Source organism: Channa argus, chromosome 8, assembly GCF_033026475.1.
Source record: "Channa argus isolate prfri chromosome 8, Channa argus male v1.0, whole genome shotgun sequence".
Taxonomy (NCBI): Eukaryota; Metazoa; Chordata; class Actinopteri; order Anabantiformes; family Channidae; genus Channa; species Channa argus.
In genome coordinates this window covers 20,621,849-20,639,691 of record NC_090204.1, presented here as the reverse complement: position 1 = coordinate 20,639,691, position 17,843 = coordinate 20,621,849, and the positions used below count along the sequence as shown (strand labels likewise).

The 17,843-nt window shown below is 38.4% G+C and overlaps 2 protein-coding genes across 2 annotated transcripts; one reads left to right on the top strand and one right to left on the bottom strand.

Moving 5' to 3' along the window:
* Positions 1-177: 177 nt before the first annotated feature.
* Positions 178-5,378, bottom strand: tm4sf4 (transmembrane 4 L six family member 4). The gene is made up of 5 exons (XM_067514398.1): positions 4,825-5,378; positions 4,150-4,239; positions 2,452-2,600; positions 897-1,083; positions 178-625 (listed from the first exon to the last, which is right to left on the bottom strand). The coding sequence occupies exons 1-5, from the start codon at positions 4,993-4,995 to the stop codon at positions 608-610; spliced, it is 615 nt and encodes a 204-aa protein (XP_067370499.1). The 5' UTR covers positions 4,996-5,378; the 3' UTR covers positions 178-607.
* Positions 5,379-6,834: 1,456 nt separating this feature from the next.
* On the top strand, positions 6,835-17,329 carry LOC137131584 (glutathione hydrolase-like YwrD proenzyme). The gene is made up of 12 exons (XM_067513040.1): positions 6,835-7,023; positions 7,588-7,741; positions 7,816-7,969; positions 8,977-9,183; positions 10,605-10,757; positions 10,842-10,929; positions 11,892-12,063; positions 12,890-13,046; positions 13,881-14,063; positions 14,354-14,438; positions 14,940-15,035; positions 15,802-17,329. Exons 1-12 carry the CDS (start codon positions 6,924-6,926, stop codon positions 15,945-15,947), a joined length of 1,695 nt encoding a protein of 564 aa, XP_067369141.1. The 5' UTR covers positions 6,835-6,923; the 3' UTR covers positions 15,948-17,329.
* The last annotated feature ends 514 nt before the right edge of the window (positions 17,330-17,843 follow it).

The following is a 17,843-nucleotide window of genomic DNA, read 5'->3' as shown; positions in this document are numbered from 1 at the left end:
AAAGGGCACTAAAAGTGGCTCCAGGTTAGGCCCAAAGTGTTTGTATTTCAGTAAAGAGCATACTTTATATATGCTGCACTATAAGCTGAGAAATGGTGTGATTGCTGGGAACAGGTCAGTAAAATACCTTTTGTAAACCCACACAATAGCTTGAAAGCAGGTTAGTAATTCACAGACTTACAGAAATGTATCTTTTATTAATACATCATATACAACAGTCCCTCATAACATGTGATAAAAGTTAAAAACATAGTAAAAATTATATCATTGGGAAAGCTGGTTTCATTGATTGAAAAGCAACCTCTACCAGCACAACTAAAATGCAGCAGGGGGCACTCATACAACAAATTCACGGCGATAGATATTTGTTTACGTTTGAGTAGATATGACTGGTTTAAATCAAAAAAGTAAATGGTAAATCCTTTTAATTGGAGCTCTGTCATTTTACTAGTGTTGATAGATAATTCAAACACAGTAATCCATGAGCTCAAAATGCTCGAAAAATATATTAGATAAAACAAGAAACCAGTGCCATCTTCAGAAACCGGAATAAATACAGGAAAACCCCAACACCTTCAGACTCTCATACAGTAGCTGCAGGACGTGCTCAGACAGCTCCATCACTCTGAAACACAAACATTAACATTTTCATGTGATTTAACTCTCTGTACACTTTATAAACAAAATATGTGAGTTTTTGTGACCCAAGTCCTGACTACAGACTACTGTAAATATGTCTTTACATTTCCCCATATGTTGCTTGTTTTTCTTTCCCTTAACCTAATAAAGTATTATTGTAATTAAGATAAAGTATTAGTAGTATTTCTGGCCAATAATGTCCCTGTCATAAACAGACATTTATGGAGTGAACTAATCTATGAGTGGATGATACTGACCCCTCCGCAGCAGGAGCAGCAGTCTCCGCACAGACATCCCAGCAGGCCGTTAACCACCTGCACAGCACACAGTGCCACCTGGATTAAACCCATGATCAGCAGCACAGAGAACAGAGACAGATGCCAGGACACCACGTTGGCCGGCTCTAAGCACACTGACCAGGCTGTTTTGTTGGTGAGGTAGTTACTGAAAAGAGACGGTGAGAAAGAGATGCAGAACCAGTGAAACATATTTACATTAGAGAAAGTGTTTCAAAAAAGAAAGCGGAAAAAAAGCTCAACAGTTTTTGCTGAAAGGACTGAAATGTTTGCTTTTGCCAAAAGCTGAATTGAAGCTGAACTATTTTAAAATAGCTGAAAGTTTCGCTTTTGCTAAAACAGCCAAAACATTTACCACAAACTTGTAAAGAATTTAAAAAAAAAGAAAATAAGAGGAATTAAAAGGTTCACTGTTTTGCCTCAAGTAGATGTAACATGAAATAGTAGCATTAAAATCCTGGAAACTGTTGTAATAGTTGATGTCATGTTAAAGTAGATAATACATAATAATAAAGCATTCGCAGTAGATTATATGTCGAGCCAAGCAAAAAAATGGGGTAACTTCCTACCTAATTCTTGTGTGTCTGAGATTTCTAATGTGACCATAGCACAATAGAGGTGAAAGTCTGTGTTGCTCAAAATCCTGATAAATTATATTTTAAAAACAGAGAACAGAGACAGATAACAACATAATCTGTTTAAAAAAACAACACTTGCTATTCCGGATAAGAACCTCACTGTGAGCAGTTTTCCTTGGAATGATTATTCTTCTCGCAAGGAAAATCCCTTTTTGAAAACTGTTGACAGTGAGCGCAAAGTGATTTCCGGTTTCGTTCACTCTCTCTGCGATGTGTATTTCTTATCATGCAGTAATGTAAAATACTGTACTTTTATTATATCCCAGTGTTACAACTGTGTCATTTATTTTCACTTTCTGGCAATGTGAGTGACATCAGAATTATTCCGGAACATGCACCATGTCAATGTATAGAAAAGACATGGTTAAAACAACTAAAGCTTTAAAGATACATTTTAGGTCAAACAGGGGGACTAATATAAATTTAATTTCCAATTAGAATCCTCAAGCATTAATTTAAGTAATATTCCTAGAATTTTTGTGAATGTTATATCTTGGACCCCCTGGAAATTCTAAACATTTAAAGCCAAAAGCACCTGCATAGGTCAAATAAAAGGTGAAGTGTGAAAAAATGTTTCTATCTTTGCATAATCCAGCTGCTGAAACTTTCATTTTTGACATAGTTATGGTCAAATATTTTATGTATACACACATTGTACTTGGTTGAGTTTCTTTCACAGAAAGAGACTCCCTACCATTTCTGCTTACTATTACTACTAGCTGTTTTAAGCAGCTTCTACATGGCAGCTTCAGGTTCTATATGGAGGGTTGCTTTTCCCTTCCCTTATCTGTGACCAGAGGCCCATGTTGCCATTTTCCCTCCATTGTTACAAACATTTAAAATACCAACTGTTTTACTTTATGATTTGAGTGTCTCACCCATCTGAGAAGGGATAATCCCACCCCTTCATTGGGTCTCCATTGGAAACCTTACACTGTGGTCCGTGGTTGATGGCCACAGCAGAAACTATAACTGAGTAACCAGCTCCGATAACACCCACAGCTGCAAACAGTATGGAGCTCAGCATCTACAGAGAGAGAAGAATGCAGGAAAGAACAGTTCATACATTGAACAACCTCACTTTTTACTCCTTAAACAACAACAACATTAAAAATAATTCTCTCTTTGTGCAGAGACCAGGCAGAAGGTCATAAACAGAGCACGGCCAACACAGAGCTGCTGAGATGGTGTGTGTGTGTGCGTGCGCGTGTGTGTGTGTGTAATTAAAACACTATTGTTGGCTGATTCTTTCCTCACACACTTACACATTCCTCAAGTATTGATCAATGTGTGTGTCTACAGCAGCACAATCGCTGCTCTGTGTGGTAACGTCACATGAAACTCCCATCAGAAGAGTTTCCGCTACTGATTAATATTTCATCAGTGTGTGTCTGCGTACGTAGTCCTGTAATTACTGCTGAATCTCATTGTTTTTGTTAAATCACTTATAAGAACTATGAGATGCCTCACAGCTAGAGGGTCTCTAGATTGAATCTATGTGCTGGATGAGGCCTTTCTTTGTGGAGTTTCCATGTTCTCTCTAGACTTTTGTGGGTTTCCTCCAGGTACTTGTGTTTCCTCCCACAGTCCAAAGACATGCATGGTAGGTTAGTTGGTGACTCCAAATTGCCCTCAGATGTGATTGTGAGTGTGAATAGCTGTCTGTCTGTGTATGTCTCTCTGTGTTGGCCCTGAGAAAGACTGGAGACCTATCCAAGTGTGGGATAGGCTCCAGCCCCCTCTGCAACCCTGACAAATAATGGATGGATATTATTGTCATCAAGTAAAAAAATTAACTTTTAAAAGAAACAGATCGGTTGAATCTGTTAACGGTTAACCACTTAAAGTCCATGAAGGCATTACAGGTGGTCCTGTTCCATGCGTTCAATAATGTAGTTTCACTAAGGGAATAATTTCATTTTAATTTAAAATTTCATTTTAACTTATTTAAAAACACATTTCCATACAATTTATGGGTATGTGTAATTTAGAAAAGCTAAGGTGAACGTCAGGAAAGCCTGTGTTGTGCCAATAATTGCATCACTAACATGTGTACTGCATACATAATGTACAGATAGTAGTTTACAGACCAGCATCTATGAAGAGTTACTGCTTGTTGCCAATAAGAAAAAAAAAATGATTCGATTGTATTAACAGGTAAGAAACAAACTCAACCACTTTTCTCACCCCCCTTGGACCTAATGGTTTACAGTACATTAATGAATCTGGGCATTTTCTATATATATATGTCTGTGATGTTCATGTCTGCATTGTCGTAGGAAATTACGAGACCTGCACTGCTGACTTAAGCCACTTTGCCAAAATCACCACGAATGCAAGATCTTGGTTGGCACATGCAAGATGTCAAACTGTACAGAAGTATCATTGTAAACTTTTATGAAATGCAAAAATGATGATGTTTACAGTGTCGGTCACAGATGTGAGAATAATGTGGGACATAAATCAAACCTCACAGTATGGAATCATTCTTAATTAAAACTCCTGTGTAAAGTTTTTAAAGCTGTAGCTGTAATTAAATAATTCATTAGGGTGAAAACAGTGGAACTTCTCCTCACCGCAAATCTCCGCCCACAGCTTTCATTGCCACAGCACCCACAGCAGTCATTATTCTTCAGACCCAGGAAGACCAGCGCTGGGAAGATCATCTTTTGACAAAAAACACACCCCAAGGTCACACATACACAAACACAAAAAGGAAATTGAGCCGTATAATTTTGAACATACTTTATTATAGCGCTCCTAAACCTGAAACTTCATCTTTCACCTTGTGTTTGAAAGATGCTATAAAAACAAATACTATAGTGGCTTTGAATTAATTAATAACCTCTCAAATATTTTCTAACATTTTGAATGTGAGTTAGCTGTACCTTAAAAGATCTCATCACATAATTAACACATTGAAGTGATTCACAACTGTTTGTATCTGTTTTAGTTCAAAAATAATTAATCGATTGATCAGGTAAATAATTCTATTTTTTACAGGTAAAAATGACAAACATTCTATAATTAGTTCTTAAAGTGAGTTTTACTTTTTCTTGTTGTTACACCTACATTCTTCTGGAATATCATAAAGGACATTTTAGACTATTTTTTGACATTTTATCAAACAGACTGACAGATTATTTACAGATTAATGAAAAAATTGTCAAAAGCAACCTTAATTGAATTTTGGTTAACTAGTAGTATTTCATAGAATGAAGCAGTCAGTACTGTAACTGTAATATACTTACCAGCACTCCAGATCCCAGAATGCCCCCAAAGTACCAGACCTGCTCTGTGATGTGTTCACTTTCCACGCTCTCTCCCCCGGGGAAGAAGAGCAAGATGTTGCAGAGCACACACACAATTGACAGAGGAATCAGAGTGATTCCGATACACTTGGCAAAACTGCCTGAACACATTTTGACACTGATGTGTTAACCTCAAAAAACTCAGGGCTTTTGATCGTATCTTGTGGTGTTCAAAACTCCACCCAGGCTGGTCTATGAATTAACTTGTCTCCAACTGACAAGACCCAAATTTTTAGGTTCTAAAACATAGGTTTGGACTGGATCTGGTCCAGTCTTTTCCTCTCCGAATTAGTCAGATGTTAAAATTCAAGATGCCAGAAAGTAACAACTGAGTGCAACTTCACCTGTCCTGTTTCTGAGGATACAGTTAAGGTTATATAGTCTTATGCCTGTCTCCTCTTGTGCTCCCACTGGTTCACTTTTACAGCAGCCCACTGTAATATTCGAGGACCTCTCACCCTCTGTCTCTCTCTCTGTCTCTCTCTCTCTCTCTCTCTCTTTCACACAAACACACTAACACACGCGCACACACACAGGCACACATGCACAAGCTTGCGGCTGCATGCAAACACATGTAGAAGCACTAATGTAGGGTTGTGCAGACACACCAATGAAGACACAGTGGTTAATGTTCTACCAGGTGTTTGACATTCATGGAGACAGATGAGGAAGTGACAAACATATGGTCGATGCAACACGCCCCTCAGGGCTGCACCTAGCACGACTGTAGTGAGTAATAAGACAGACTTCTTCGTGGATTGTCCAATCTGTACTTCAACGCTCGATGTATCTAGTATTATTTATTATAACATTTAATGCTATATTATAAACCGACAAATGTGAGGAACCTAAAAGTGGAACACTTAAGTGTAAGAATGCCCAGACAAATTAAAGATAACCTGATCACAGGTGTCACTGGTAATCAATTTAATTGGGTTAATTAAGCAGTTTTAGAGTTATGACTTATGCATCCTCTGTCATCGAATTTATATTAGTCAAATTACTGATACATAATCATTGATTTTAGAAGGCAGTTTTAGATGCCTTTTGTGAAGTAATAAAGACAAACATTGCAAAGTAAATTGTTAATCTGCCTTTAATGTGAAAATTGTAATATTGGTATGTTTTACAATGATTAAATGTAATCTCTTAGTCAGAGATTAAGAATGATGTCTCTGTATTCAGTTATAAATGGTGTAGAAACTCACAAAAGTGTCAACAAAAAGGCTCAGACATCATCATCAACTATTAATTCCACAAGGATCTCTTATGTTGAGCTGCTAATAGTATCAAGTCGAATAGTTTCTTCTCTTTGGCCCTAAAGTGCCGAACAATGCACCTTTTAGCACTGTTATATTCTGTTAATTTGCATAATCAAATAATTTATCACTGGTATGTCTTTATGGCACCCAATTGATGATGATGTTTTCCATTGGGGATGTCTGTAAGAGCGTCAATGTCACAAAAACCATCAAGAACAACAGATGAAGAAAAAAGTCATTTTATAAAAACACCTCTTGAATTGCTTCTGGTTTAATTATTAAAAAAACTAAACACTGATAAGTAGCCTCACATAAAATAAATGCAGATGTGGACTGGAATGACTTCACTTTTCTGTTTATCAGTTGAAAATATAGTGTAGATACTATGTAGCACGTGGCTGAAATCTCCAGAAAACTAGTCCATTGACTCATCTGTGAGATTTTTTTTTTTAAATTGCTGTTTCCAAGGCCAAAAATAAGCCCCTTATAGAACACAATAGTTACCATAAAAGAGTGAAAATTATTTATGCACGTCAGCCGTATATAGGAAATTATTTCATCATCTTGTTTTAAGCCAAGTTGCCTTATGAACTTTATCCAACAGCTAAAACCCAAGCATCCTTTTCATCGATTTAATCTGGAGCTCGATTCTCTGCCCTGGTTAAGGCCTGCTCAATCGGTACCCGAGTAACCGATCAGAAGTTGAAAGTCCAAAACGGTTTAATGTTATAACGTTATATAACCCTGTTGACAACAGCCACTAGCAGTTGAAGCACGATGGATACTGACTCGACTTTCTCTTCTCGTCGGTCTCCCGTGGTGTGTTTACACGGCTGTGTGGCGTCTAGTCAGTCACTAGCTTCAACCATAGGACTGGGTGAGTGTACACTGTTGCCATGGAGATCCTGGACGCACGGCAGCGGTCCTCAGATATACTGAGGAGGTGCGGCAGTTAACGGTCAGTTAGTGAGAGCTAACAGCTAACGTACTGCGAGGAAAACCACGGAAACGTGGAAGAGATAAACACTGAACGTTACAAAAAGACAGAGTTTTGGAAGCACTCCGAGCCGAGAAGCAAAGTTACTGAACCTCACTATAGTGCACTTCATAAAAGTAAAACACTTTAACACGTTAACGCTGCAACGTTTTCGAAAGTCTTGTCCAACAAAAAGATGTTCAATGCACCAACAATAAAGTAGAGTTAGTATGGTTTTCAATACAAGAACATTTAGTCAGTTCTGCTTGAAAAACGTTGCACAAAGGTTAGAAATGTAGAACCAGCCAGTGGTTCCATTCAATGTTCATTGTGTATGAACATCATCGTGTACAGTACTTTCTTATGCTGCTTGTTAGTTAATGAATGCATATATTTGTGTGATGAAAGCTAGCGAGTCAGTCACGTGCATCACTCAAAGATCACGATCAAGATGTTTATGTCCAGATGTTCTGAGGCTTGGCGGTAATGCAGCGGATGCAGCAGTTGCCATAGCAGCAGCACTGGCTGTAACAGAACCCTGCAGTACTGGTGTCGGTGGAGATGCATTCTGCCTCTTCTACAATGGAATCACGGGGAAAATCACAGGAATTAACGGCAGGTAGCGATCCGTGTCTCACTTCTTATGACTTCTTAACACAGAATGATGTGCTGAGCCCGTCTCTGTGTCCTCAGTGGTCGTTCGGCCAACGCTCAGACCCTGGATTTTATGGAAGGACTTGGCTACACTGCTGAGGCCCCTCCTTTACCTTTTGATGTTTTGAATGTTACGGTACCTGGAGCCCCTGCGTGCTGGTGTGATACTGTACAGCTGTTCGGGAGTCACAAGGTTTGGCTTTGTATATCTCTCTGCAAAAAACTCTTTATGTTATTATGCCAGTGCTTTTTTTGCAACACTCAGGGGTCATTCACATGACATGAAAACCTAAACAGTGGTCTGGTCATGTGATAGCAGAAATCTTTTTCTCCCACTTTACACTTTCTCTTTTCAATTTTAGTAGAATGATGCTGTTGAGATTGTGCATGTGGAAAACAGAGAGTCATGTCAGATAAGTTTATGTTCTGTCTGTCCCCTTGGACAAGCTTACTTTTAGGTTGAGTAAGAAAAATACACTAAATATTCTGATTCATGTTATTGCTAACTCATGGTGTTTTGGCTATGTGTCAGGCCATAAAAGAGTACTTGTGTCACCTACAATAAAGAATAGACGAACGCCACTATAACAATTGTAAAGTTATGTCACACAATGTTTAACTGTTAACAGGCCAGGAATTCTCACAACCTGGTTCACTACAACAAAACTTCAACACGACATAGTGTTAACTTCACATTCTCCATAGAAGGGATCAGTGTGATATAGGGCATCCATTCTTTAGTGTCTGTGAGCTTTAACTGTTCGATTTTTAGAAGTTTGATTTAATACCTATGCTTTAGATTGTAAAACTAAATGTAGATCATATTATAATTACAACGCAGCTGCAGTCGGATTTCGATAGTAGATATTCTGTTAAATGGCACTAAATTTACTTAATCAACAAACAAGCTTGCCTTTAGTTTCACATTTAGCCACCGCTGTTTGACAAAATAGAGAGAAAAATTAGCAAAAATACTTTTTTACTATCAAAACGCGTCTGTCTGCTCAGAAATACTGCGTCCTCTCACTTGCACTGATTGGAAAAAATCCTTGAACAGATTTTTATCTTACTCGAAAGCCTTGACAGGAAATTACACACTAGTTTTAGTCTTCAGATATTTCTTCTCAAAACAATGGCTCACACTTCTTCCTCACTGAGGTTTCCTGTGAGGTAATAAGGGCTTCTCTCTTTCTTCCCCAGGTGTCCTTAAAGGAGGTGCTGAGCAGGGCAGTGGAGCTTGCAGAGGTGGGGTTTCCTGTTGCTGAGGTAACTGCTTACCAGTGGGCGAAGTGTGTGGCTGCTCTGAGAGATGCTGGAAAGGAACTAGGTGGAGACCTGCTGATTGAGAATCATGCTCCCAAATGTGGACAAGTATTTAGAAACCCCGCCCTGGCACAGACCCTAAGGGTAAATCCTAAAAAACACAAAAACACATGTTGACAGGTCGCGCAAAGGGTTCTGGACTATTTTTTCGGAACTAATTTTATCTTGGCCAATAGGAAAAAGAACAATGCAGAACCCAAGAGAAACCATTACATCCATGTAGAGGCTGTTAGCTTTTTTTGTTAACTTGACTTAGACTCCTATATGGGAGGACCTTGGGTGACAGCAGGGAAATACTGAGTAAAAACCTTTGACCCTATTAATGTGTTGGAGTTAATATGAAAAAAGAACAATACAGGGAAGGAACAATAGGAAGACCAATAAATAGGGCTAATAGAGATGGAGGGGTGGAGGGAATGGAGCAAAAGCAGGATTAGACACCACTGAAAAGGGTTACATCCACTTCAAGATTAAATGCAGCAGAATATAACCTTAATATAACCCTACTTGGTACATTATGCATCAAAAGCCAAATGAGGTCAGTCTGAGGAATTTCACTACTGAATACTTAACTATTCAACATTTAATTTATAGTTATCCAGCCAATTACAACCTATTCCAATGATAAAGAGACACAATAATGAAAACTCAAACGTCCCAAATCCTCAACTATAAGCCTGATAAATAGTCAGTCAGGGCAGTTTTCATATAGCTGTAAATAGAGATTTACCACATTATTACATTAGTTTTTCTATACAGTGCTTCAGCAATATTGTAATGAAGCTGGATGTAGTAGTGACCTTAAATAATATAATTTATATACCCAACATGAAAAAATGGACAGATGACATTGAAAAGTGTTACTTAAGTTGGTTAATTGTTAGAAACATAATTTAGATGTCCTGTTCTTGAAGTGCATGTTTCATAATACTGTGCAAGTGTGTGTGAGAGTGTCCGTGTGTGTATAGACAATGTTATGCTATGCTCACTCTTTAGTTTCCGGTGAGAGAGACTTAGATTGAACTATGGCCGACCTCACTGCATGTATGTGTGTTTGTCTCCCTGATGGATGATTCATTACTCACTGATTACTTCATTAAAAACTAAGTCTTTAGTAATGCAGCAATGCAGGAAATCTGCCAAGTATGCCCCCCCCCCCCCCCCCCCCCACAGTACAAACAATGACTGTGACCTCAGCCTCATTGATTCCATGACATTATAACGGTCATTCTTCAGCGATGACTGTGTCTCCTTGTGTTTCCATATTGCACTCTCACACACCCTTCTATTCTTTTGATAACATTTACTAGACACTTCACACACGTAACTTTAGAACTCTTGACGTGTGTCATTACAAAATGCCAATTATCTTTTTTTTTTTGCTAACCAAAAAATGTTTTCTCCTATGCTTTCAGACATGGTTGGCAGACAGGATGCAAAGAGACAAACTATCAGTTAGGTTAATTGATTGAATAGGTGATTAATTGGTGGACATGTTATTACAGGAGCTTGGTCAACACGGTAAAGTGGCTTTCTACCAGGGCAGAGTTGCTCAAGCCATCGTTGATGTCATCAACCAGCACGGTGGAGTCATGACTCTAGATGACCTCAGCAGCCATGCCAGTGAGGTCATTACCCCCATAAGCACAGAATACAAGGTGAGGTAAGCGACCACAGACACTTATTGTATCTGCATTTTAGTGATTTGCTCAGTAGCCTGAATGACTTTGATGTGTGTTTAGAGTGTGCGTCTTTGGGAGCCTCCTCCCAACAGTCAGGGACTGGCTGCTTTGTTGCTGCTCAACATCCTGGAGAACTTCTCTCTTAAAGGTAACCACTCTGAAACAATGTGCCATTGAGTCTAGGGATGAACTTTGGATAAGCTTAGTTTTACTCCATTGAAATTAATGAGGTATTTCCACCAAATTTACCTCAGAAAATAAAACAGCACAACCCACATTCCTTGGCACTTAAAACTAAAAGGCTGCATGGCTATATACAGTACACTACCAAGAATAAGAAAATAATCTTTTGAACTGGCTGAAGACCACAATACACAATTGACCTGCTCAATGTATCATTGTTCCAAATTTTACCAAACTTTTCCATAATGGCTCTATTAAAGCTGCTTTCTTGCTCAAATAAAATTTGTGGAATTGAGGCTCAGGCACCACCCAAGGGCCCAGTCACTGCCTCCATTGATATACAGTATGATTCACTCTCCGGTCATAGGCATAAATTAGGTGTGTGATACATTTTGTGTATGTCACTGATCCACATGTGACCACATTAAAAATCCATTGAATCCATCCACTGAAACAGTAGATGGAGCTGAGCTTTGCAGAGATATTACTGCACAGAATAGTCAGTAATGATGAAACATAAACAATATGATTGGTGAACAAATTAGTTTAAATCAAGACATTGAAGAAAAAGCATTTAATATAGTTTGACTGATGCCAAGCTTATCCGGGCACTAAGGGTATTAAGGTGCATTAGGAATAAATGTAAGAATAAATATACGGTGCATGAACAGACAAAAAAGAGACACATACTGTATAAAGAAGAACTTATGATTGGACAAAATCTTTATAGTTTTGTCACTTTCCTATTATAATAAAAATGTACATTTACTTAGTTTATTATATGTGTTGACATCCTATACATGTCTGATATTGTTGTTGTCTCTTCTCTCTCTCTCTGTTTCTTCTTTTTATGCCCTGACATAAGTAGGGGAAATAGAAATGTACTGTTTTTTTATTTTCTTAACATGTATTGTGTTTTTTGCATAGCTTTTGGTCATAACAGCTCGGACTACATCCATGTTTTGGTGGAGGCTGTGCGTCTGACACTAACAGATTCTCTGCGTTACCTGGGGGATCCTAACCATGTGACCCTTCCATTGGAAACCTTACTGGACAAGAACTACAGCCACCAGCGAGCGCAACGCATCAGTGTGGATAGGTGTGTGTGTGTGTGTGTGTGTGTGTGGGTCTGTTAGTACCAGTGTGTACCAGTCATGCCTTGTTGACTTTAGATAGCAGTGTTAGACTTTTATCCCCCCTGACTTGTCAACACTGTCAGTACCTTCATGCCTCCTTCCTTCTCTACTGCTCTGGCTGTGTATTTTTTGGCACCAATGTACATTTGCTGGTTAGTATCATAGACTTTGAACTTTAGGACTTTATTACGTGTTAGACAAATCGGCAAACAGAATATAAAAGAAGAAAACAACGTAATGATCTCCTAACATACAAAGAATGTGTTTTGGATATGATGAATGCCCTAGCCCTCTACCCTCACATCAACCATCAACACAATGTCAGAAAAATGTCTTTACTAATGTCTTTACCATTTACACACTAAATTATATTATAAAACTTAACTTCAACGATTGAACCGAGCAATCATTACATTTTAATAGGAACCTGTTTCTGTTAATGTTTCTCATTAAGATAAACACTAAGTAAATAGTTGTGGAGCTTCTTTCTGCCATATTTTTCATTCACTGATGGGGTATATTTGTTAGTGATAGATTATACTTAGCATCCTCAGTCCTCATCATCTGTCCTCTATTCATTTCAGTTCAGTCCTACAGTTCAAACACATGTAAGTCACCGTTTTGATAGACAGGTGACTTGTCCAGGGTGTGCCCAACCTTTCACCCAGTGACAGCTAGGAGAGGTTTCAGCACCCCCACAACACGACGAGCGCTATAAAAAAAAAAAAGCAGATGGACGGTATTATTTTTGTCTGCATTGTTTTTTTTTTTTTCTGTGTGGATCTCTAGGGCCATGGAGGGAGTGAAGCCTGGTCAGATGACCGGAAGTGACACCGTGTATTTCTGTGTGATTGACAGCCAGGGCAATGCCTGTTCATTTGTCAACAGCAACTACATGGGCTTTGGGAGTGGACTGGTTCCTAAAGACTGTGGATTTCCCCTACAGGTGGGGGAAAATAAGAGAGAGAGAGAGTGTGTGTGCGCATGTGAAGTTGCAATTTGTTCGTAAAACTCAAAAGTTGTCTTGTCACTACATAGTAGGTGGTAACATCTTACTGTAGCTGTCAGGACACCAAAATACAAGGTTGTGAATAGTATCGTTTAACCATTTATTTACATTCCCATTTAATGTTATGACTGATCTGTGTCTATGAACAAAGTTAAAATACTGTAAATAAAACCTGCTCAATGTATTCACAGATGAATAGACTTCAGTCTAGTATGATGCTGAAGTACAATAGTCATTTAGCTTTAGTGTTAGCATGTCTCCATAATTGGAAAGACCAAATTTGAGATTACAAAGTAAACAGGATAGAGAAATGGGTTTTCTCTTTCAGATTTGAACTGAGGACACCTGCAGTTATGTGGTATGTGCCTTAACCATTTGGCTATCATACCAATCTTACTTGATGGCAGTTTGAGTGTGAACCATTTTGCACTCAACATACGTATAATGCCTGACATGGATAAAGATGTGGCACATTTTCCTATTTTATTATGCTGTTTTGCGTGCTGATGTTTGCCGTGCCTCACACAAGCAAGAATGAACGGTGTTTTTGTGTGTTTATGAGTGTGATGCTAGCCTGGAGTTTTAGGTAATGATAAACCAGACCTATAAATATGTTACGGTACTAATGGCAACATGTAATGAGCTTTATTTTCAAAGAACATATACAACAAAAGTGTCATTTCCAAACTGCTTCTCAAAAAAAGAAATTTAAATTAAAAGGTCACAGGTCATTGTAAAATATGAATAAAAACTCTCTTTCCTTTCTCCTAGAATCGTGGCGCCAACTTTTCTTTGCACCGTAACCATTTGAACTGTGTTTCTGGAGGGAAACGACCATATCACACCATAATGCCTGCACTCCTCACCGACTCTGCAGCCAAATCACAAAAACCGCAGCTTCTTGCTGCACTCGGGGTGATGGGGGGTTTTATGCAACCACAAGGACACGTCCAAGTAGGCATGAAAAAAAACTGTTTTATCTTTAAATTTAACTTTAAGATGAGTAATAATATGTGCGAATACTCAATGAATAATAATTTTATTTACCTCCTTTGTTGCTTAACATCCACTTGTGTAACAATTTTGAAGCTGTTTTTGTTATAATATTAGATCAAACATATGAGAAATACCACAACTGATTGCACTGGTTTTCAGTCATAAATAAGTTCCCTACATGACTTAGTGGTTCTAGGTCAGCGTTACATGTGTCATTATTTAATAACTGACATTGCTCTTGTGTTCAGGTCTTGTTGAACATGTTGGAGTTTGGAATGAATCCTCAACAAGCTCTAGATGCACCAAGAGTCTACGTTCAATATGACCAAAAAAGTAGGCCCTCATCCCTCCCCACAGCACACAGCAATAGTTACCTGCCGTTGGACACCGTGTCTTGATCAAAGATTATGTGTGTTTAGTCAAAATAGTCTAAGGTGGTATACTTCCTCTTGTGAGCCACACTGATTAGATAGGTCACTCATACTATACATTGTATACATGATATGATGTACAGTATTCATTACTTTAGCTTTGCATGAGTACTAAGATGAATCATATTACAAATTAATTAACTGTATTTTCCCACAACAAAATACAGTCATGTTAAGCAGCTTGGCATTTGACATTTGTAGCTAAAGCATACAATTGCTTGACACCTACAGGAAATTCAATTATTAATTACATTTTTAGTAATAAAAGAATTAGTGATAGAATGACTTCATTATATGTTAACATGGTGGTCAGATTAATTCAGCTTTTGTCTGCTTTGAAATAAAACATTATAATTTTGTAGTAAGGTAAAGGCTATAATTTTGTTGGTCTGTGTCTTTCTAGCTGAAGAGTGGTGGGTTAATCTAGAGGAAGGGATTGACCAGCAGGTCGCTGAGGAGCTGACAAGACGGGGCCACAAAATCAACTGGCCAATCACAGGTACAATATTTACACAATTAATATTGACTGTGAATCATGTGAATCATCACTCCATCAGTGAATTATTTATAAAATTCAAATAAAAAACTCGTGACAAATTTGTCACAAAAAGTGACAAATGTTTTTCTCAGTTGCGCAACTGAACCGAGGCCACTGAAACTGGCTTCTTTGTTTCTGTTCAGAAACCCTCAAGTCCAGGTTTACATTTATTTTCACTAAAACACTTTCTCAAATCTGGATGTTGCATGCAGCCTACTCATAAGTGAATGTGCTACTTGAATTGTTTTATTATTTTATAGTCATGGCCATAAATGGGCTGATGGTCAAGAGTAGCCTCATATCATTGATAGCCAACAGTTCCAGCAGTTCCTGTAAAGCTTGCTTCCTGTTGCAAACAGGATGAGGTTATCAGTGCCTCTTCTCCACCCTGGCATCTACTTGGTTAAGTTGCAGTTTGTCTTTTATGAAGATTTTGCTTTTGTTTATTGTGAAAGTCCAACTCCTTGTTTTCTTTCCCTCTGTGTGTAGCAAAATAGTTCACAAGTCAAATCTAGCCTAGTAACCCACACACACACACAACCACACACACAATATAAAAGGGTGTGTGCGATAATAATGCATTAATATCGTTGTGCAACATTTAGCTCCTGGTCAATTTGACCTTCATCCCGTGACCCGGTTAGAACGCAATAGTAACAGATATGAGAAGGGACAGTTTAATGGGCTCAGTGCATTAAACAAAATGTATATTTTCATTCAAACACAGGCCACGCAAGGTCTCAGTTTGGACGGGGACAGATCATCACAGTGGGGGAATGGTGGAACCCATCTGTCAATCAAGATGATCATTCAACCAGGGTACTGTGGGCAGGTTCAGACCCCAGAGCTGATGGATGTGCTCAGGGGTACTAGACATGCATATTTTCCTCTCATCTCCTTTATGGATGTAATAATCAGACAAACTGATCACAAAGCTTTCTGAAGGCTAATTCCTAACAATGTAATGTAGAGCACAAGAAATCATGTAGCATTATGTACTGTATGTATCTCTGTGTATGAAATGTACTAGCAGCACGACATCGGTCTGACCATATTTCATATTTTTGGCAGAGCTGGAGTTTATGCAGTATGTTGCACCATAGCCCCTTTGGCTCAAGGTACAAGCTAAACTAGTGTGCGTTTTAGTTGCTTTAATCTAAAACAAAGAATTGTAAAACAAAAATACACATGACATATCAAGGACGCACTTCTTTAGTTCTGTTTGTCTTTTTGTCGAGATCATTATCAGTTGAAGTCTATTTATATAATTTGAAATGACAGATGCATTGCACAATGCAAATGGCATTTTGCTGCTCCATGTGCAGCAAAATGCGATACACTGTGCACAGGTGATAGAAGTACACAAATTCAGTACTCAAATAAAAGTACAAGTATTGACCAAAACAATTCTTCACTATAAATATCACCTCAAATCTTTTACTCAAGTAAAATGACTGGGTAGATTATCTGCAGCAGGGTCAAAGGTCGCTAGTAAAGGTCATCATTGCTAAAGGTGGAGCTGACTTTAAACACTTTATGTACTGACAGGATGTGAACTCATTCGTTTATAATATTTCTATAACAATTAATTTAAACCACCAGGCAGTATTAGTGTTGTGGCTGATCCGTGTATATTAGGTGATATTTTAGGAAACAATTAGAGTTTAGATAATGCAATAATGTTATGTGAATCATCACATGTCCATTGAAATTACTTCCTGTTTTTATCAAAGGAACCATATTTGTTTCTGCTTTTGTCTGTGTTTCTGCTTCTGCATTTCAAAAGGTGTGGTGTCAAATCAGTATTTACATTTATTGATACACTAATTCTCAGGCAGTGCTTGGTTCCCATGTCGGTGGGCTCATCCTAAACACATCTTCTGATGAAAAATAATTCTGTTGGCTCAATTGTTTGTGAGATTTTCCTTTTAGTGAATTTGAAGCTGTTCAGAAACGCCCTGCTGCCCTAGACTACACCCCACAGACAGTATAAACAGAGCCATGTAATAAATGACACTGCTTTGTAGGTAGTGGTTTGGTGGTTTGGTGGTTTGGTGGTTCGGGTGACTTGCTAAACAGATTGTTAATCCCTATTTTCTACTGTGCTGTTTTGACTTCAACACAAATCTCTTGAAAATGAAGGAACATGAATTTGGACTTTGCTTTAGTGTTGAGCTCCTTAGTGTCGAGATCCTTTTACTCGACCTCCCCCACCCCCGCCAAACACACACACAAACACACACACACACACAGTTTTACATAATCTGCCCTAATAAACACCTCTTGTTAATGGTCAGTACCAGCTTACAGCAGAGTTTATGTACATTCCAGCTGATTATGAAGCAGATCACAGCGTGCTGGACCCCTGAAGCACCAAAGAAGGCCACACTATGCAGTGTTTCTGACACAGCGCTATCATGGTGCATTTAGCCTCCTAACCTGTTGTGTTAGTCAGACTCAAAACTAGACAGAGGAGTCATACTATAGTGGCTGTGAACACATCTTTAGGATCTCATCTGTCAAACATTGGGATTTGTTGGTCCTTGTCAAACTTAACACGGCTGATTCCAGAACATTTTGTAGATGGCCATGGTTTACATGCTTTTCTGGTGATCACAAAAATGACTTCCATCGAGCAACTAGAGGTCTCTTACTGAAACGTGACTAAGTCAAAGCACCAAGTGTTTTCATGGTAACCAACAAATAATACATAACAAATATAAGTAGCTCAACAATTAGAGAGTAATTAAAAAATAAATATACATACAT

What these genes read in the sequence shown, in the direction of transcription:
- tm4sf4 (XM_067514398.1), bottom strand. Translation starts at nt 4,995, where the DNA reads ATGTGTTCAGGCAGTTTTGCCAAGTGTATCGGAATCACTCTGATTCCT. An exon ending in TTCTGGGATCTGGAGTGCTG is followed by an intron (nt 4,240 to 4,824) that starts GTAAGTATATTA and finishes TTTTGTCAAAAG; the next exon opens with ATGATCTTCCCAGCGCTGGT. An exon ending in GATTATCCCTTCTCAGATGG is followed by an intron (nt 1,084 to 2,451) that starts GTGAGACACTCA and finishes GTCTCTTTTCAG; the next exon opens with TAACTACCTCACCAACAAAA.
- LOC137131584 (XM_067513040.1), top strand. Translation starts at nt 6,924, where the DNA reads ATGGATACTGACTCGACTTTCTCTTCTCGTCGGTCTCCCGTGGTGTGT. An exon ending in CCCTGGCACAGACCCTAAGG is followed by an intron (nt 9,184 to 10,604) that starts GTAAATCCTAAA and finishes ATGTTATTACAG; the next exon opens with GAGCTTGGTCAACACGGTAA. An exon ending in CGTTCAATATGACCAAAAAA is followed by an intron (nt 14,439 to 14,939) that starts GTAGGCCCTCAT and finishes GTGTCTTTCTAG; the next exon opens with CTGAAGAGTGGTGGGTTAAT.